At 39.9% G+C, this 21,460-nt stretch overlaps 1 protein-coding gene across 6 annotated transcripts in view; it reads right to left on the reverse strand.

The window, feature by feature from the left end:
• Positions 1-5,217: 5,217 nt before the first annotated feature.
• Positions 5,218-21,460, reverse strand: part of efcab7 (EF-hand calcium binding domain 7) — a 64,178-nt gene continuing 47,935 nt past the window's right edge. The window contains exons 13-16 of one of the 6 annotated variants that reach the window (XM_072273898.1): positions 21,166-21,273; positions 20,016-20,112; positions 14,226-14,289; positions 9,565-9,651 (exon numbers count right to left, since the gene is read on the reverse strand). In XM_072273898.1, the coding sequence (XP_072129999.1) occupies positions 14,237-14,289; positions 20,016-20,112; positions 21,166-21,273 (258 nt within the window). In that variant the 3' untranslated portion in view covers positions 9,565-9,651; positions 14,226-14,236. The other 5 variants (XM_072273902.1, XM_072273903.1, XM_072273901.1 and 2 more) reach the window with 5 other exon arrangements.

Consider the following 21,460-nt stretch of genomic DNA (forward strand, 5'->3'; position numbering starts at 1 on the left):
TGGAGCAAATGCAGTAAAGATTTTTAAGGAAGCTGCCAATACAAGAGGACCTGTGTAATAGGCAGAGTTTGACCAGGATAGGTCTTTATTCTTTGGGATGTAGGATAATGATGAGGTCATCTTATAGAGGTTTATAAAATCATGAGCGGTATTAAAGTAGATCGTAGCAACCTTTCCCCCAGGGTAGGGATTCTGAAATTAGGGGTCAACGAATTAGGGTGAGAGGAGAAGGATTTAAAAGGGATTCGAGGGGCAACTTTTTCCATGTAGACGGTGGTTAATATATGGAACGGGTTGCTGGAGGAAGTTGTAAGCCAGTTACAATAGTATCATTTAAGAAGCACTTGGACAGGTACATCAACAGACAGGGCTTAGAGGGATTTGGGCTGAATGCAGGAAACTGAAACTAGATGGGTTGGCAATATGTTTGATGTGGACTTATTGGGCTGATGAACCTTTATCTGTGTTGTACTACTCTATGATGCTACGACTGATCCAGAGTTATGTGTCAAGCAAGAAACTAGTATTTAGGCCCTCAAACCAGACTAGCCACAACCCTATTCATTGAGGAGCCATACAGAATACTCATACTCCTAACCTTGCGTTATGATCTCAACAAAGCCTGATGGGAATACGGCTAAGTCAAATTATCAGGCACAGTTTCATGGCAAGTGGCAAGTAGCATTCTTGCCACAGAGGTCCTAGATTTGAGTTAAAGAATGCCCATTCATCTTCTCTTGATGACCAGCAATACCATCTTAGCTGACCCCTCTACCATTATGGTGAGGCTTTGGAATGGAGCTTACCAATAACTAGAACCTTACTCGAACCAACCATATTAACGTGGCAGATGATGATTGCCTTACTTTCTTACCCCTGCAGGGCTTTCCATCATCGACAAAGCTCAAAGCAGGAGTGCTGTCATTCGTTTTATTGCTATTTGCACTTGAACTAAAAATTACCTTTGGCCTGCACTTGGTATCTCACCTGTGGTTCAGGGGAGATCACATTGCAATACCAGATTGGTGCAGAGAAAAATAAGACATTGAGTCATACTACCCTTGGCATATTTAATAACAACTTCCATTTATAAAAACAAATTCAATAAAAGCATATTGAGAAGCATTTCACAAGGAAACTGGTGACATGAAGAAGGAAATGATACTCAAGGGGTCAGTGGATGAGTTACTCATAATCCAAAAACTAAAGTATCATTATGTTTCTTGGGGATAAACTCAACACGAAATAGAGTTTGTTTGATATTACTTACAAAATACTACTATTAAACTTTAAAGATTTACTTACTTAAAATTAAACATTGTACAAAATTTTTAAAAAAATGTATATTTCTATGTTTAGTATCAAACTAAAAGTGGGTGCTTGTAAGAGCAGTACGGGTTATGTGTTAGCTGACATTTACAGTACCGGGTTACAATTACAGTGCAAAAAGTCATAGGGCAATCACTAGTAGGTTAAAGATAGCCTTTGAAGACTCCTCATTGCCAACATATCTAAGGCAATTAAGGCACACTTTAAAATAACCTGCAGCAAGTCTGTTTTAGTTCTGAGTATAATATAATGTGTTCATCTGTCAAAATGAGGAGACCTGAGACAAATCTATAAAGGATTTTCAGGTTTTAGATCTAAAAGTGGGAAATATGTTCAAAATTTGAACAAACTTTAAAAACAGAACTCAAATTCTTGATTTCCCTCCAACTACCACAAGTGATATTTCAAATTGTATTAACAATCTTCCCCAACAACTCAGTAAATGTATCATGTGGTGTGGTGTGGCAGTGAGCCAAAAAGCAGGGATTCCAGTTCTGATGCTAGATTTGTGCTGAATCAGCTGGTCTCGGCTAAGGTGCTAGGTACTCAAACTGATCATGTTGCCCCCATATTAAGGGGGAAATATTGATCTTGTTGATAAATACACACATAAATATGAAGTGATGGTTCTCAGTTATGAGATGCATAACTCCTATGTCAAATAATATGTTGACTCTTGCTAAACTGTAATATGAAGAATGGTTCAGTTTGAAGGCAGTCTCTCCCACAATAGGTTTGTAGCCTCAGTATGAATCAGAATGTGGACTGGATCAAATTAATAATAAAATTTATAAAACTGGATGTTCCATGGTGAAATTACTGCCTATTTAGGCTAAAGAGAGCCTCCTAATTTTTGATGCTTAAAATGAACTGCACTTTGTTCAGCTGTAGTGTGTACTTTCTAAAAGAAAGCTTTAAAATACAAAAACAAAAGCTAAGCATTTTTATCAAGTTCCAGTACCTGCCTGGCAAAATGCACAGTGGTTCAAATGTTATTTAAGTGTGATCTCTAAAAATTTAATTTTGCACTTAATGGAACTGAGACATCCAAAGGTGTTTTTTTTTTGATAATATTAACATATCTATTATGAAATTGGGTTGGTATTGTACAATGTTTTGTTATCGACTTTGAATGATGGAATGACAGCATCAAAAAGTTGAAGATGTTCGATATACAGGCAACTGCTTTCAGCAGGCCAGCAAGTATACAAGAGCTAAGAATTTCCACAAATCATCCAACACCACCTCACCTTCAAGCTTCTGCAAAAGTGCTTCCAACATCCATATCATGATTCCTCCTGTGACCACATGAACATTCTATGTCCCCACTGTTTTCAGCTGGCTATCATTCCCTCCTGTAATTGCTTCCTTCTCTGACTTCCTGCCATATGCCAAGCCTCTTCAATGCTTTCTCCTATCCCCATCATTGCTAATCTCCCATTCTTATCCCCTTCAAACATCAATTTCTTTCAATCACCTGCACACAACATAGCACTTCACCACAAGTTGGCTCCAAATCTGCTGATTCAAAGCAAATTAAAATTGAGACATTCAGTTTTAAAAAAGCCACTTAATAACTAAAGTGGAATATGTATAGTGAAGAATAAATTTTAAGGTGAAAAAAAATTGAAAACAAAATTAACAATTGGAGGTAACCAAATGCAAACATTACAAAGATAAACAGACCACAGCCAAACAAAAAATAGAAAGTAAAGGATAAAGACAAATGTATTAGCAAAAGAATGAAAAAAGCAAAAAAAAATCAAACAAGAAAATGCTATTTTATTTCTCAACTGACAATAAAATGGAAGATCAAATTACTTTCCAATTTTTTTCAGCTTAATTTATTTTCAGTTTTTAATAGGATATACTATCATGCAAGAATCTGAAAATAAAAGTATGGGTCAGTATATGGAAGAAATTCATTGCTCGAGCTGCACTTCTTGCATTCAGATAGGTAGTAATGGAACCCTGCAAATAGGCCCATCCAGTTTGATGGTAGAGAAAAACCACTTAGCTGCAGTCACTAATGATGTAATTTGTGAATATGGCAAGGATTGTTCCAGTGCAGAAGAATACAGGCTGGGGGAAGCCCAAAAGGATGTTTTGGGAGACAAAATGACAAATTAAAGAATTTCAAAGGGAATTGGATGTTGGAATGGAAGTAGTAGTTGAAAGGATAACAAAATCTTTTTTGAAGATAGGAAAGTGCGTGTACGCTGCTCATCAACTAATTTTACTATAGTATCACTGATGGTGTAACCATAGCACCCTCTTGTGATCTGAACCTGTTACGTCTGCCAGAACATTTCTTCATTCTTTTTCTAGGGTGGAATGAAACACTACAGAATGAGGCCAAGCTCAAATCATTTAAATTGTTGTATCTCAGAGGAAACATTATCTTTCATTAACTAATATGCACATTTGTAATTAGTTCTCACCTTGATTCACCTCAGTATGAACAAGGAAACAACTGCAATTATGTTAACGTAGCCATCCTTTTAGATTCTCCCACTAGTGAAAGTGCAGAATTAAGCAGATCATATTCAGTTATTTCTGAAAATAGGGGCAAAATTGTAACAGACATTAGATAAGACAAATAACTCACTGCAGTTTGTAAGTGCGAGATTTAATTATCCTAGTAATTTGGATTTAACACAAATCTTCAAAACTTAGTGCAGTAGTAATGAAATTATGTTCGTGTTTAATCCTTTTTTAAGTGCCCATGGGCCTCAACTTTTGCAGCAAAAAAAATACCAAGCTCACATACATGTATTCACTTGCTGAGATGTCTGGGATCTTAAGGTCACAGTAACAAACTAAAGGATCATCCATTCAGAATTCACTACCTCAAATGGCAGTGAATCTTTCGAATCCTATATCCAAAAGGGCTATGGAGATGAACAGATTGAGAGATTTTTGAATATTTAAGTACTTGAGTAATGTAAGATTAGTGAATGAAAGTGGGACTGAAACACAAGATCGGCCTTGATCTGATTGAGTGCAGCACAAGCACAAAGGCCAGACTTTTACTATTTCTTAGGCATTGTTCACAATTCCTTTTCCTTCAGACAAAAAAAAAGTCAAAACTCAAATAGTGATTAAAATAAAAATATAATGTAGTCAGAGGATGAAACGACATATAATAGACAATAGACAATAGGTCCAGGAGTAGGCTATTCGGCCCTTCAAGCCAGCACCGCCATTCACTGTGATCATGGCTGATCATCCACAATCAGTACCCCGTTCCTGCGTTCTCCCCATATCCCTTGACTCCACTATCTTTAAGAGCTCTATCTAATGACAGCACGCGCAGCCTCTCCGGTGATGAATATCTGTTATCTGTCAAGTAGGGAATCGTGCACAATCCTGATTTGATGGAGACGGACGTGAATGCATAGGGGAACATCTGGAAAACTTCTGAAATGTCTGCTTTGCTACCGCTGCTACTGTGTGGTAACCGGAATCTCTGGAGCTGAAGGCCTCAAAATCCTCGGCTTTGTGTGTTTCAGCAGCCAGGGAGAGGTCAAAGGCGGTCGGCAGAGGATGGTGCTCAGGACGCTGTTTCGGAGAGGCTGCTCGGAAGCTCAGAGTTTTCAGATGGATGGACTCAGAATCCGCTGCTTCCAAGGTATCGGCAAGTTGATGGTGCCTGGAGGTTTATGGCAGGGAGTTTCTCCCTTTTGCCGCCGCTATCGGGGACTCAGGAGCCGATCGACTCGGGACTTTGAGACTATTTTTTTTACTATGCTTATGGACTGTTCTTCATCAAATTATGGCATTACTTTGCACTGCTGTAACTATATGGTATAATTATGTGGTTTTGTCAGTGTTAGTCTTTGGTCTGTCTTGTTTTCTGTGATATCACGCCGGAGAAACATTGTATCATTTCTTAATGCACGTATGCATTTCTAAATGACAATAAAAGAGGACTGAGCGTTCTCATAATCTAATCCAACTCTTCCTTGAAAGCATCCAGAGAATTGGCCTCCACTGCCTTCTGAGGCAGAGTATTCCACAGATCCACAACTCTCTGGGTGAAAAAGTTTTTCCTCAGCTCCATTCTAAAAGGCCTACCACTTATGCTTCAACTGTGGCCTCTGGTTCTGGACTCCCCCAACATCGGGAACATGTTTCCTACTTTTAGCGTGTCCAAACCCTTAATAATCTTATATGTTTCAATCAGATCCCCTCTCATCCTTCTAAATTCCAGTGTATGCAAGCCCAGTCGCTCCAATCTTTCAACATATGACAGTCCCACCATCCCGGGAATTAACCTCGTGAATCTACACTGCACTCCCTCAATAGCAAGAATGTCCTTCCTCAAATTTGGAGACCAAAACTGCACACAGTACTTCAGGTGTGGTCTCAGCAGGGCCCTGTACAACTGCAGAAGGACCTCTTTGCTCCTATACTCAACTCCCCTTGTTATGAAGGCCAACATGCCATTAGCTATCTCCACTGCCTGCTGTACCTGCATGCTTACTTTCAGTGACTGATGAACAAGGACACCTAGATCTCATTTTACTTCACCTTTTCCTAACTTGACACCATTCAGATAGTAATCTGCCTTCCTGTTCTTGCCACCAAAGTGGATAACCTCACATTTATCCACATTAAACTGCATCTGCCCACTCACCCAACCTGTCCAAGTTACCCTGCATTCTCATAACATCCTCCTCATATTTCACACTGCCACCCAGCTTTGTGTCATCTGCAAATTTGCTAATGTTACTTTTAATCCCTTCATCTAAATCATTAATGTATATTGCAAATAGCTGCAGTCCCAGCACCAAGCCTTGCAGTACCCCACTAGTCACTGCCTGCCATTCTGAAGGGGACCCGTTAATCCCTACTCTTTGGTTCCTGTCTGCCAACCAATTTTCTATCCGTGTCAGTACCCTACCCCCAATACCATGTGCTCTAATTTTGCCCACTAATCTCCTATGTGGGACCTTATCAAAGGCTTTCAGAAAGTCCAGGTACACTACATCCACTGGCTCTCCCTTGTCCATCTTCATAGTTACATCCTCAAAAAAATTCCAGAAGATTATTCAAGCATGATCTCCCCTTCATAAATCCATGCCGACTCGGACCAATCCTGTTACTGCTATCCAATTGTGCTGCTATTTCATCTTTTATAATTGACTCCAGCATCTTCCCCACCACTGATTCCAGGCTAATGCAGAGATGGGTGGGCAGATAATGAATTTGAGCAGGGATACAGATTGCAGAATTTACAGAATGGGTGATTTTGAGGTAGAATAGTAGCTGGTGAAGTCAAAGATTACAGGGAGCTGAGGTGTAGTATGAAGTCACACAGAATACAGAGATTGGGGCAAGAAATATGATGGAATACCAGTAATAAACTAGATATGGTGCATAAATAGGTTGGCAAGTTTTTAAAAGATTGCTCCAAGTAGCAGAAAAGATTGGAAAGTGCCAGAGAATTATTTGAGAGGCCGAAATGCAATTCATAAGAAACATGCCAACTTCATGTTATTTTCAACAGTACAATTAGCAGACACAGAAAGTAGTCAGTAAACAGAGAAGTCTCTGCCAAAACACACCAAAACCTCAATGAATCACAGATTTTGGAAAAGCTTTATTCATGAATTACAATATGTTCACAGATGGTATACAACATCGATCCTCCAGAGCAACAGAAAAAGTGAATGAAATGGGTAAAAAGTTGGGTGAGAGTACCTTGAGTATTTAGTGTTGAGTGTAAATTGATTTTTTCCACTGATATAAAAAATACCAAAACCAATGTTATTTTTGAAAATAGAATAAAAATTGCCACAATATCCAATAGCTAAATTTCTGGTATGTTAAAAATAAAGCATGTGATGTAGAATTTGTCTGATATGTGTACTTTTGTTTAGCAAGATGAAGGACATTATGATGATTATGAAGACACGTAGTCCTCTCTTATTGTCATTTAGTAATGCATGCATTAAGAAATGATACATTATTTCCTCCGGTGTGATATCACAAAACACAGGACAAACCAAGACTGAAAAAACTGACAAAACCACATAATTTCCGAAAACGTCGCGCTCTGATCAGCTCTCCGACACTCGAATCTGTCCAAACAATTCGACCTCCTTCTCGGTTGCCAAAAGCAGGCAAGGCCAGGGATTTTGAGGCCTACCCTCTGAAAGATTCCCGACAACACAGTAACGACAGCAGTGAACGGGCATTTCAGAAATTTCTCCAGATGTTCCTCTGTGCTTTCACTTCTATTCTCTATCAAATCAGAATTGTCCACGGCCCCTATTTAACAGATACAATATCATTTTTCACCAGAGGGCTGTGCACACGCAGGCGCGCCACCATCTTCTCCTCCCGCTCCATTAGAATTAGGCATTGGGAGCAGATTCTGTCTTAAAGGACGTGTCTCAGTATCGCATACACTAGACTTAAGTATGACAAGATTAGGTGTTTTCATGCAGCCTTGCAAAGGTGTCTGTTACTTGGTCAGTCTGATACTTTTGCACCACTCATACCAGCCAGGTGGTCTCTTAGACAGACACAGCCAATTTACATATGGTAAGTTGCAGTTAGCCAATGTCTGAGGAAATTTTCTAAATTTTTTATCCTTGTTACACAAACTGTCTAATAATCAGGAGGCTGCCTGGGGAGCAAGACTCTGGCAGTTAAACCAAATTGTACTTGTAAATGAAATCCTTCTGAGAAAGCCCAATTGCAATGATGTAAAACTCTAACAATCCAACACCCATTGGACTTTGCTGCTGGCAATTCAATAAAGGGAACATGGAAACCTAGCCCTAGTGAGTTTAAGAGGAACGTGGGAACCAGGACTTTATGTTATAAAGGGAGATAGTAACCAGAGCCTGTTATGTTGAAGAGAAAGCGAGAAGTCATTTATACTACTCCAAAAAAGATATTTCCATAAATGTTTTTTGCACTGGTCAGTCGATATTATGTCACATCTAAAATTACATCAGTTCTTTTGTACAGATTAAGAACCAGAATTCTGTGTCATTAATTTAGTAATGTAAGATGGTGCTGATTTTATCATATGCACACTTTAGTTCCAGTTTCTTTAATCTCTCCACATTACTGTTCATTGTGCCTTTTAAAGTCCAACATCTATTACACTGTTACTTGCACCTTCAGCTCTTTTTCCTCTCAGATTAAAAAGCACACTAGCTAGGTGTTATAGCCAGGGTCATTGAACGGTACCGTATGGAAACTGGTCCTTTGGCCCACCAAGTTGACACTGACCATCAACCATCCACTTATATTAATCCCATTTTAATCTTCCAACATTCCTATCGACTCTCTCAGATTTTACCATTCACCTACATTTTAGGGGCAATTTATACCCATGTAGTCACAGGGAGAAAGGGTAAACTCCACATAGAAGTCAGGATTGGGCCTGGATCTCATGTTGGGAAGCAGCAGCTCTACTAGCTGAGGTATTGTAACATTCCAATAGTCTCAGAATTTCATACCATAACTATTTAAGTCATTGAGTCATACAGCACTGATAAAGGCCTTTCAGCTCTACTCATCCATGTTGACCAAGATGCCAAGTCCCATTTGCCTGTGTTTGGTCCATATCCCTCTAAACTTTTCCTATCCATACACTTGTTTAAATGGTTTTATTTAAAACGCTGTTTGCCTTGACCACTTGCATCTTCAAGGGAACCATGTCATGTGGCATAATGGAATATCAGCTTCAGTTTTGGTATGGCAAGTGCCACTCAAACACAAGATACTGCATCTGGTAGCCTGGCCAAAAGCCCTATAAAACACATTTTAGTAGAAGCAGATGGACTGGATTGATGGATGGCCAGCAGACCATCTGCTTGCGAGATATGCTCCAATATCTATGCTTTTAGGCTACTAAGCACTGATTTTTTAAAAATCTTGTGCTGTTGTAATTAAAGTAGTGCTTACAAACACATATAATGAAAATAATGTATCATATGAAATTATTCCCCATCCACTCTCAAAAGAAGTTTTCTTGCATAGCGTGACTTCACAAATCAACATCAATAATTTCCCTTGACTAGTAAATGGATATTCCATAGAACCATGATTATACAAAACATTTAGCCAGCGAATAAATTAGATCAATTAAAAATACATTAGAAGGCACAAAGTAGTGTCAATTTAACGTGCACAATTTGCACAAAGGAACATTGTCACCCAGATGCGTTATAATGCAGCTTAATAATGGAGCTCAATAATACAGCTCCTTTCCTACATTGCATTTCAAGTCACAATGCTTTCTGTGCAGCAGTAAATCCATTCTCGCCTCTCATCTACAGGCATCACATGTTGGCAGACCTACAAACAAGAGAAATATTAAAATTAATATTTTTATGTTATACTTTTGTGGCAAATTTGAGGCTGACATAGAAGGGATAATAATTTCTACATAATCCTTTTTCCAATTTTAATCATTCCATGCTCCATGGCATATTGGCTGATTTCAGCTAGGATATCATTTTAAAAAATTGAAATTACTCTCTTCATTGTATATGAGCAAGGGAGAGGAAAATTATATCAGTTTCTTACTGATCAATATGCAATAATCTGTTTGAAATGTTCTTTTAGAGATACTTACATGGCAAAATTTGAAATGACTGAGAAGGGATTATTTATACATATAGATCCTTGGTTTCATCCAAAACAGTTTACAACCAATGCTCCTCATGAATAATAGCTCACCAAAGCTCAGTTTCAGCCCACAGCAAATACAGCGCAATAATTCTGACCAGATGCAAAGATTTAGGAGTAGGTCAGGGATTCTTTGCTGAAAAACATGACCTACTTTGATGGGGCAAGTTCAAAGATCAAAGTAAATTTATTATCAAAGTACATATATGTCATCATATACAACGCTGAGATTCATTTTCTTGAGGGAAACACCACAGAATCAATGAAAAACTGAACACAGGATGGACAAACAACCAATGTGCAAAAGACAACTGTGCAAAAAGAAAAGAGCAATAACTATCATGAATATGAGATGAAGAATGTGTCAAAGTGAGTCTATAGGGTATGGAAACAGATCAGTAGTGGGATAAGTGAAGTTGAGTGAAGTTATCCCCTCTGGTTCAAGAACCTAATGGTTGAGGGGTAATAACTATTCCTGAAGCTGTTGGTGTGGGTCCTGAGGCTTCTGTATCTCCTTCATTATGGCTGCAGCGAGAACAGAGCATGGGCTGATTGGTGGGAGTCCTTGATGATGATCTGCTTTCCAGCGACAATGCTTCTTGTAGAGGTGCTCAATGGCTGGGAGGGCTTTACCACTGGTGGACTAGGATATACCCACTACTTTTCCATTCAACGGCATTGGTGCTTCCATACCAGGATACTCTCCACCGCACATCTATAGAAGTTTGTCAAAGCTTTAGATGACATACCAAATATTCGCAAACTTCTATGAAAGAAGGCACGTTAACATAATGGTTAGCACAACGCTTTACAGTACCAGCAACCCAGGTTCAAATCCCACTGCTGCCTGTAAGGAGTTTGTATGTTCTCCCCATGACCAAGTGGGTTTCCTCCGGGTGCTCCAGTTTCTTTCCACAGTCCAAAGACATGCCAGTTAGTAGGTTAATTCGTCATTCTAAGTTATCCCATGATTAGACTAGGGTTAAATCAAGGGTTGCTGGGTGGCGTGCCTATTCCATGCTGTATCTCAATAAAAAGTAAAATAAAATAAAAGTAGAGGCACTGCCGTGCTTCCTTCATTATTGCACTTATGTGTTGGACCCAGGACAGATACTCTGGAATGAGAACACTAAGGAATTTAAAGTTGCTGACCTTCTCCACCTCTGATCCCCCAATGAGACTGGCTCACGGAGCTCTGGTTTCCTCCTCATGAAGTCAATAATCAATCCTTTGTCTTGCTGACAGTGAGCGAAAGTTCTTGTTGTGGCATCACTCAGTCAAATTTTCATTCACCCTCCTTTATGCTGATTCATCACCACCTTTGATTGGACCAACAACAGTGGTGTCATCAGCAAACTTAGCAGGCATTGGAGCTGTGCTAAGCCTCACAAACGTAAGTATAAAGCGAGTAGAGCAGGGGCTAAACACACAGTCTTATGATGCACCTGTGCTGATGGTGATTATGGAGGAGATGTTGTTGCAATCTGAATTGACTGGGGTCTGCAAGTGAGGAAATCGAGGACCCAGTTGCACAAGGAGGTACTGAGGCCAAGCTACTGGAGCTTATTGGTTAGTTTTGAGGGGATGACAGTATTGAATGTAGGGCTGTTGTCAATGAAGAACATCCTGACGGATGCATCTTTACTATCCAGATTTCCAGGGTTCAGTAAAGAGCCAATGAAATGGCATCTAGTGTTGACCTGTTGTGACAGTAGACAAACTAGAAGAGATCCAAGTTGATCCTCAGGCAGGAGTTGATATGTTTCATCACAAACCTCTCAAAGCACTTAATTACAGTGGTTGTAAGTGCTACTGGATGATAGAAGGCAGGTTACCACATTCTTCTTAGGCACTGGTATAACTGAAGCTTGAATGAAGCAGGCGAGTACTTCAGACTACCAAAATGAGAGGTTAAAGATCTCAGTGAATACTCTAGCCAGTTGATCAGCACAGGTTTTCAGTACTCGGCCAGGTACCCCGTCTGGGCCAGATGCTTTCCATGGGTTCACCATCCTAAAGGATGCTCTCATGTTGGCATCAAAGACTGAAGGTCTGTGGAAAATTGTGAAGGCGCTTCCAGGTTTTGTCAGTCAAAGCAAGCATAAAAGGCACTGATCTCATCTTGGAGCAAAGCTTTGTTCCACATATGTCGCTTGGTTTTACTTTGTAGGAGGTGAGACCATTCAAGTCCTGCTACAGCCGTCAAACATTCTTCTGAGATTCCAGTTTGGACTGGAATTACCACTTTGCATTTGAAACAGCTTTCCAGTGATTGAACCCAGATCTCCTGTACTTTACAGACCTGAATTCCATTGATCTGACCCTCAGAAGATTGCAAATCGTTTGGTTCAACCAGGGCTTCTGGCTGGGGAAGACTCTAAGTGATTTTGTGGGGACACACTCGTCCATGACAACTGTGGCATATTTGTTCTTAGGATACTGTAAAATCGTTAGTTCGTTAAGACGGTTTAATAGTACGCCACTCAAAGGGGAAAAATCAGACTGCGGATTGCAGTGATAGTAGTTGAGAAGCAGTATATTTAGAAGTTTTGTGTGCAGTCTGCAACGCATCACCGTTGGTCATCAGTGCTATTTTGATCAATAGCAAGATAGATGAGCAGCAACACCACTAATTAAAAAATATACTCCAATTGTCTCTTCACTGTTAGAAAGAAATCTTTTTATTAATGTACCAGTAACTATAGCTATCAGCGATGGTTTATAAGGATGATTCAAAATCACAGATAGATAAAAGGATAAATGATAACTAGAATACCAACAAGACTTCTGTTTATTGAAGATTAATCCTTACTTCCTGGGGTAATTCATACCACTTATTCTCAATTTTATATCCACGATGTGCATGGAATTTGCAACTTGGTGGTAGTTTTGTATTAGAGCTAGCTGCTTGGAAATAATCATCATTTATTTGTAATCTGGACATCTATGGTATAGGAGCATAACACTTGCCACATAACCTGTATATTACAACAGCTGTGAATTTGATTTGACTAACACAAGTATTCGTTTGCCCAGCCATCTGTAGAGCATTCTGTAAATACAAAAACACTGGCATAAATATCTTGTTAAAATTTAAATTATGTAATCACCATCACCAATAATTTTCAGAGAAAACGTGAAATAATACGCTTATGGTGAGCTGGGAAATTAATCAGCTTGTCACATGCACTCTTATTTATGCAAAATCAATAAATAAAAAATGTCACCTGAAAAGTAGAATATTGGAGGAATAATAACCCATTGGAACTGACATGCTGTGTGTGTGGGATTTGAAATATTTTGCCTGTGACCACTAGGGTTTCTTTCAGATGCCCCAGTTTTTCCCACAGCTCAAAGATGTGCAGGATCGTAGGTTAATTGGACATTGTAAATTGTTCCCACAGTAAGCAGTTGATTTGTGGGGTGGGAGTTGACAGAAATGTGGAAAAAATAAAAATGGGATTAATATTGGATCAATGTAAAATTAGTGCTGATGGGCAGCACAGACTTCATGGATTGAAGGGCCTGTTTCCATGTAGCACCTCTCTAAAACTAATTTCCACCTTCAATTCCTTCAACAACCCAAGATATATTCCAAACACACCTAGTGACTAATCTACATCAAGTTACCCAATCTTTCCTACATCTCCTCAAGTCAATACTTAGACTACCAAGCTATCAACTACTTTGAGACTTTGCAGCTATTCTAACAGATCGATGTAGTCCCCAACATATCGATGTAGTCATAAAGAAGGCAAGACAGCGGCTATACTCTATTAGGAGTTTGAAGAGATTTGGCATGTCAACAAATACACTCAAAAACTTCTACAGTTGTACTGTGGACAGCAGTCTGACAGGCTGCATCACTGTCTGGTATGGAGGGACTACTGCACAGGACCGAAAGAAGCTGCAGAAGGTTGTAAATCTAGTCAGCGCCATCTTGGGCACTAGCCTACAAAGTACCCAGGACATCTTTAGGGAGCGGTGTCTCAGGAAGGCAGCGTCCATTATTAAAGACCTCCAGCTCCCAAGGAATGCCCTTTTTTCACTGTTACCATCAGGTAGGAGATACAGAAGCCTGAAGGCACATACTCAGCGATTCAGGAACAGCTTCTTCCCCTCTGCCATCTGATTCCTAAATGGACATTGAAGCTTTGGACACTACCTCACTTTTTTTAATATACAGTATTTCTGATTTTGCACATTAAAATCTATTCAATATATGTAATTGATTTACTTACTTATTATTGTTTTATTTTACTCCTCTCTCTCTGTCTCCCTCCCTCTCTCTCCTAGATTGAACTGCTGCTGCAAAGTTAACAAATATCACGTCACATGCCGGTGATAATAAACCTAATTCTGATTCTTTGGTAATCACAAATATGTACACATTCAGAATCATTACTACCTGCATCCATATTTAATATCTATTTGGTTACTAATTAATGATGCACTCTTGTCCACCACCTCTTAATACCCATTTATCTACCTCTGAAAGAGTCAGCCATACAGCTGAAAACCAGGGCCTTCTTCCCACCATATCTATATACTAACTAGTAGTATCAATCCATTCTCATCCAATTTTCAGGCCTGTGATGCTGCTGTAAACATGTTTTTCATTGTACTTGTACCCCACCCTACTTTGTACATTTAACAATAAACCCAGGCTTAGATTTTCTCTTGTTTTTGACAAATTCTCTCTGCCATTGCCCTGCCCAACCTACTAACTGATGACATCATTCTGTGGCAAAACTTACCCTTCTCATCATCAGTCCTTCACATTTTCAACAAACACCTCTGATCCCAGAATTAAGCCCCGCGGTACACCACTGGTCACAGATTTCCAATCACAAAGGTAACCCTCCAGATTCACCCAGTCTCCTATTATCAAACCAATTTTGGATCCAATTTACCAATCTGCCTTGGTCACATGAGCTCTAAGTTTTGGACCTGCCTTCTATGTGAGACCTTCTCACAGGCTTTACAGAAGTCTACATACATAAACTACCACATTGCCTTCATCAATATCTTTATTTACTTCTTTAAAAAACTCAGTCTGACAGGATCTCACATCAACAAAACCATGGTCACTACGTCTGATCAATTCTTACCTTTCTTATTGTAAGACAGGAAAGAAAAGGAGGTGGGGTAACATTGCTGGTTAGAGAGGAGATTAACGCAATAGAAAGGAAGGACATTAGCCTGGAGGATGTGGAATCGATATGGGTAGAGCTGCATAACACTAAGTGGCAGAAAACGCTGGTGGGAGTTGTGTACAGGCCACCTGTAGTAGTGAGGTTGGGGATGGCATTAAACAGGAAATTAGAAATGCGTGCAATAAAGGAACAGCAGCTATAATGGGTGACTTCAATCTACATATAGATTGAGTGAACCAAATTGGTAAGGGTGCTGAGGAAGAGGATTTCTTGGAATGTATGCGGGATGGTTTTCTGAACCAACATGTCGAGGAACCAACTAGAGAGCAGGCCATTCTAGACTGGGTATTGAGCAATGAGGAAGGGTTAGTTAGCAATCTTGTCACTAAGGAGGACATAAAAAATCTTCTGGAAATACGAACGTAGTAGGGGATCGAGGGTCTAGTGAGATGGAGAAACTGAGGGAAATACATGTTAGTAGGGAAGTGGTGTTAGGTAAATTGAAGGAATTAAAGGCAGATAAATCCCCAGGGCCAGATGGTCTGCATCCCAGAGTGCTTAAGGAAGTAGTCCAAGAAAATAGTGGATGTATTAGTGATAATTTTTCAAAACCCTTTAGATTCTGGATTAGTTCCTGAGGATTGGAGGGTGGCTAATGTAACCCCGCTTTTTAAAAAAGGAGGGAGAGAGAAACCGGGGAATTATAGACCGGTTAGCCTGACATCGGTGGTGGGGAAAATGCTAGAGTCAGTTATCAAAGATGTGATAACAGCACATTTGGAAAGCGGTCAAATCATTGGACAAAGTCAACATGGATTTGTGAAAGGAAAATCATGTCTGACGAATCTTATAGAATTTTTTGAGGATGTAACTAGTAGAGTGGATAGGGGAGAACCAGTGGATGTGGTATATTTGGATTTTCAAAAGGCTTTTGACAAGGTCCCATACAGGAGATTAGTGTGCAAACTTAAAGCACATGGTATTGGGGCTATGGTATTGATGTGGATAGAGAATTGGTTGGCAGACAGGAAGAGTGGGAATAAACGGGACCTTTTCAGAATGGCAGGCAGTGACTAGTGGGATACCGCAAGGCTCAGTGCTGGGACCCCAGTTGTTTACAATATATATTAATGACTTAGATGAGGGAATTAAATGCAGCATCTCCAAGTTTGCAGATGACACGAAGCTGGGTGGCAGTGTTAGCTGTGAGGAAGATGCTAAGAGGATGCAGGATGACTTGGATAGGTTAGGTGAGTGGGCGAATTCATGGCAGATGCAATTTAATGTGGATAAATGTGAGGTTATCCACTTTGGTGGCAAGAACAGGAAAACAGATTGTTATCTGAATGGTGGCCGATTAGGAAAAGGGGAGGTGCAACGAGACTTGGGTGTCATTGTACACCAGTCATTGAAAGTGGGCATGCAGGTACAACAGGCGGTGAAAAAGGCGAATGGTATGTTGGCATACATAGCAAGAGGATTCGAGTACAGGAGCAGGGAGGTACTACTGCAGTTGTACAAGGCCTTGGTCAGATCACACCTGGAGTATTGTGTGCAGTTTTGGTCCCCTAATCTGAGGAAGGACATTCTTGCCATAGAGGGAGTACAAAGAAGGTTCACCAGATTGATTCCTGGGATGGCAGGACTTTCATATGAAGAAAGACTGGATCGACTAGGCTTATACTCGCTGGAATTTGGAAGACTGAGGGGGATCTTACTGAAACATATAAAATTCTAAAGGGATTGGACAGGCTAGATGCAGGAAGATTATTCCCGATGTTGGGGAAGTCCAGAACGAGGGGTCACAGTTTAAAGATAAAGGGGAAGCCTTTCAGGATCGAGATGAGGAAAAACTTCTTCACACAGGGAGTGGTAAATCTGTGGAATTCTCTGCCACAGGAAACAGTTGAGGCCAGTTCATTGGCTATATTTAAGAGTGAGTTAGATATGGCCCTTGTGACTAAAGGGATCAGGGGGTATGGAGAGAAAGCAGGTACAGGGTTCTGAGTTGGATGATCAGCCATGATCATACTGAATGGTGGTGCAGGCTCCAAGGGCCGAATGGCCTACTCCTGCACCTATTTTCTATGTTTCTATGATAATCCAGTAGATTGAGACTTTAGAGTTCCCTTTTACATTAGCTGCTAATCTGCCATCAGACAATGTCTCTGCTCCTCTTATTTCCTTTTTCAATTTCCTCCAGATATTTCTAATTTTGACCTGGTTCTCCTTTGCCCAATACATATTTTACTCACATTCTCTTAATATCATTCTCTAATTTTATCTTACTTTCTCTCACAGGCAGCTGTAAGGGGAGGGAGGATGGGACGGTAGTGGCATTCCAATTTTCAACATCAATTAGCAGCTTAAGATGCATAAATGCAAAAATAGATTTGTTTAAAATTTCCTTCCAGGGCCGGCTAGTGGCGCAATGACATCGGTGCCGGACCCAGGAGCAGAGGTTCCCGGGTTCGAAACTAGTCGGGCCCACCCCCAAGTATACTTTCCATCCGTACCGGGTTGAATGTCGAGATCTCAACTCAACCTTGTAAAACAAAAAAGGGAAAATACTGCGAAAATGTCTGTGTGAGGAGTGGCGCGCCACACAGTCTCTCTCTTGCTCAGTGCCTTGTAAAAGCCATGAAAAAGACATCATCACGGACGCACACACGGACACGCACAGACACGCACGCACACGCAGACGCACAGACTCGCAAGCCCGCAGGCACACGCCAAAAAAATAAAATAAAATAAAATTTCCTTCCAAAAGTCATTACAATCACGTTCTATACATGCCCCTTCTGTCTTTCTCTCACACCATCCAGGGAGTACTGCATTTGTTGCCCTCCCTTTCACATCGTAATAATGTATCTGAACATTACTCAAGCTCTTTTTTCTTTAAATGTCTGATCTTTCAATAAACATTGTATTTGTCAATCTTTGATTCCAATTTCATACTGCTTGCAATTTTTTCCCCTGAATTTTGTATTGTTCCTTATGCTTTTCCTTAGCTACTGAAACCGTCCTTCTGAGATGTTCCACAGTGATATTTGTTCCATTTGATGCAGCATATTTTTAGAACAAAAACCAGCAATAATTTCCTTCTCATTGAACCAGTAATCTATTAACTAAGTATATTCTTCTGAATATTCCTGAAATGTTGTTTCTTCTCTTTTGTCCTTTGCAGTTTTACTACCAAGTTTATAATAGGAAATTTGGAGTTCCTCATTATCACTTCTCCATAGTTCTTAGTCCTCCCTTTAATTTCTCCCAAAATATACTGTTCTGTTGGTTAACAACCAATAACAAAAATGCAGTAGTATTGACACTTCTATTGTTTCTTAGTTCAAACGCCGTGAATTCAGTACTTGACTCCTCAGGGAATTTGTTTGGGGGTACTGAAATATTCTTTCTGATCAATTTACCAGACATTAATCTTTCTTTTCTTCCTTACCTTGCAAATCTCAAATATAAGACTGCCTTTTATTGATGAAATAAATTAGATATGACCATAATTAATTTGACAATATCAATCTTGCATAAATTAATAACAGACATACAGTGTTATTTGAAGTATAATGTAATATTAAACTCACAATATAAGTGTATGATTAACCGACCCATTCAAAGAAAGGACTGATATGGGAAACAAATAAATGAAATTAATAAAGTGCCTCAAGATGGTCTAAAGTTTAGAGGAACCAATTTGTAGAGAGATTGCAGACACTTGCAAGAAACAAAGTTGTAACAGTAGGTGACTTTAACATTACACATATTGACTAAGACTTCCACATGCAATGGCTGGATAGGATGGAGTTTGTCAAATATGTTCAGGAAAACTTCTTTAATCAATATAAAGAGGTCCCAATTAGAGAGAGTGCGATGCTCGGTCCCCTATTAGTAAATTGGTTTTGACATTGGCTTTATGGGAGAAACGTTCCCTCTTACCGAACACAGGGATTGCCCCTCTGACTGGAAGCTTGTGACTAGTGGTGTGCCATCGGAATTGGTGCTGGGTCCATAATAACAAAGATCATGATGATAATGTGGTAAACTAGATCAGCAAATTTGCGAATGACACCAAGATTGCAGGCATAGTGGACAGCAAGGAAGGCTATCAATGCTTGCAGTGGGATCTGGACCAGCTGGAAGAATGGGCTGAAAATGGCAGATTGAATTTAATGCAGACAAGTGGGACATGTTGCACTTTGGGAGGACAAACCAAGGTAGGTCTTACACAGTGAATGGTAAGGCATTAAGGAGTGCAGTAGAACAGAGGGATCTGGGAATACAGATCCATAATTTCTTAAAAGTAGTGTCACAGATAGGCAGGGCTTTAAAGAGAGCTTTCGGTACATTGGCCTTCATAAATCAAAATATTGAGTACAGGAGTTGGGATGTTATGTTGAAGTGGTACAAGACATTGGTGAGGCCTAATTTGGAGTATTATGTACAATTCTTATCAACTACCATACCTACAGGAACGATAAAAGTAAGATTGAAAGAGTAGAGAAAATTTACAACAATGTTGCTGGGACCTGAGTTCCAGGGAAAGGTTGAATAGGCTTGGACTTTATTCCCTGGAGTGTAGGAGAATGAGGGGAGATATGATAGAGAAATACAAAATTATAATGGTATAGATAGGGGAAATGCAGGTAGGCTTTGTCAACTGAGGTTGGGTGAGACTAGAACTGGAGAACATAAGTTAAAGTGAAAGGTAAAATGTTTAATTAAATTGACTTTATTTCTTATATCCTTCACAAACATGAGAAGTAAAAATCTTTGTTACGTCTCCATCTAAATGTGCCATGTGCAATCATAGTAATTTATAATAAATAGAACAGTCAATGTAATATAGAGTACACTCAAATCAACCTGAGTTCATCAGTCTGATGGGCTGGTGGAAGAAGTTGTCCCAGAGCCTGTTGATCCTGGCTTTTATGCTGTGGTACCGTTTCCCGGATGGTAGCAGCTGGAATAGATTGTGGTTGGGATGACTCGGGTCCCCATTGACCCTTCAGGCCCTCTTTACACACCTGCCCTTGTAAATGTCCTGAATCATGGGAAGTTCACAACTACTGATGCGCTGGGCTGTCCGCACCACTCTCTGCAGAGTCCTGCAATTAAGGGAGGTACAGTTCCCATACCAGGCAGTGATGCAGCCAGTCAGGATGCTCTCAATTATGCCCCTGTAGAAAGTTCTTAAGATTTGGGGGCCCATACCAAACTTCCTCAACCGTCTGAGGTGAAAGAGGCGCTGTTGTGCCTTTTTCACCACACAGCTGGTGTGAAGTCCTCGGTGATGTGGAAGCCGAGGAACTTGAAGCTGTTTACTCTCTCAACCCCAGATCCATTGATGTCAATAGGGGTTAGCCCGTCTCCATTCCTCCTGTAATCCACAATCAGCTCCTTTGTTTTTGCGACATTGAGGAAGAGTTTGTTTTCTTGACACCACTGTCAAGGGGACATGAGGGGGAATTTCACTCAGCTGGAGGTGACAGTGTGGGACAAAAGCTGTGGATATGAGTACTTTCAACATTTGAGAAGTCTGGATAAGTACATGGATGAAAGGGGTATTTACGGCTGTGGTCCAGGGGCAGGTTAAAGGGACTAGGCAGAATATTTCAGCATGGACCGAATGGGCAGAAGGGCCTGTTTCTGTGCTGTAATTGTCTATAACTATAACAGTTCATATCAAATAAATAACTTTCAAAAGCAATCAATATCATTGCGTAGACAACATACCCAACAACATTCACACGAATATCAATTGAAACAATTGATCCTTCTGCATATATTGGTGTTTTCCCAGGTAGAATATTGGTCAGTACTTCCAGAAAAGAACAAGGTGGGTCTCTCTTGTTGGGCCAATTAAAAAACCAAATAATACATAAAACATTATCCCTCATTTTCTATAGTGGTACTAGGAATCAGAGCATCAGACAGTGTTTCATTTGATGGTGCATTACAAAGGATTTGCAAACTTGTATAGTCTCTGCTTCTAAATTCTGCATATTCAACTCACCATAGTTGTCTTTGGTGATACTTCCATTGCAAAAGTATTAAGACCCCGACTACTGACACAGTTCCTACTTTTCTCGTTGTCCACATGAATGATCACTTTGCTTTCAGACTGCAAAAAGGGAACATAGAATCAAAATGTTACCAAAAAAAAAAAAAAATTGTGCAGCAATAAATTCCGTGGATTTATGAAATAAAATGAGAAAATGCTTACTCAACAATCCAATTAACTAGAGCTGATAGAGTAAGGGTGAAAGCTGAAATATTTAAAGGTGGTGCAAGTGTGGAACAAGCTGCTA

The sequence above is a fragment of the Mobula birostris genome, chromosome 12, assembly GCF_030028105.1.
Source record: "Mobula birostris isolate sMobBir1 chromosome 12, sMobBir1.hap1, whole genome shotgun sequence".
Classification (NCBI taxonomy): Eukaryota; Metazoa; Chordata; class Chondrichthyes; order Myliobatiformes; family Myliobatidae; genus Mobula; species Mobula birostris.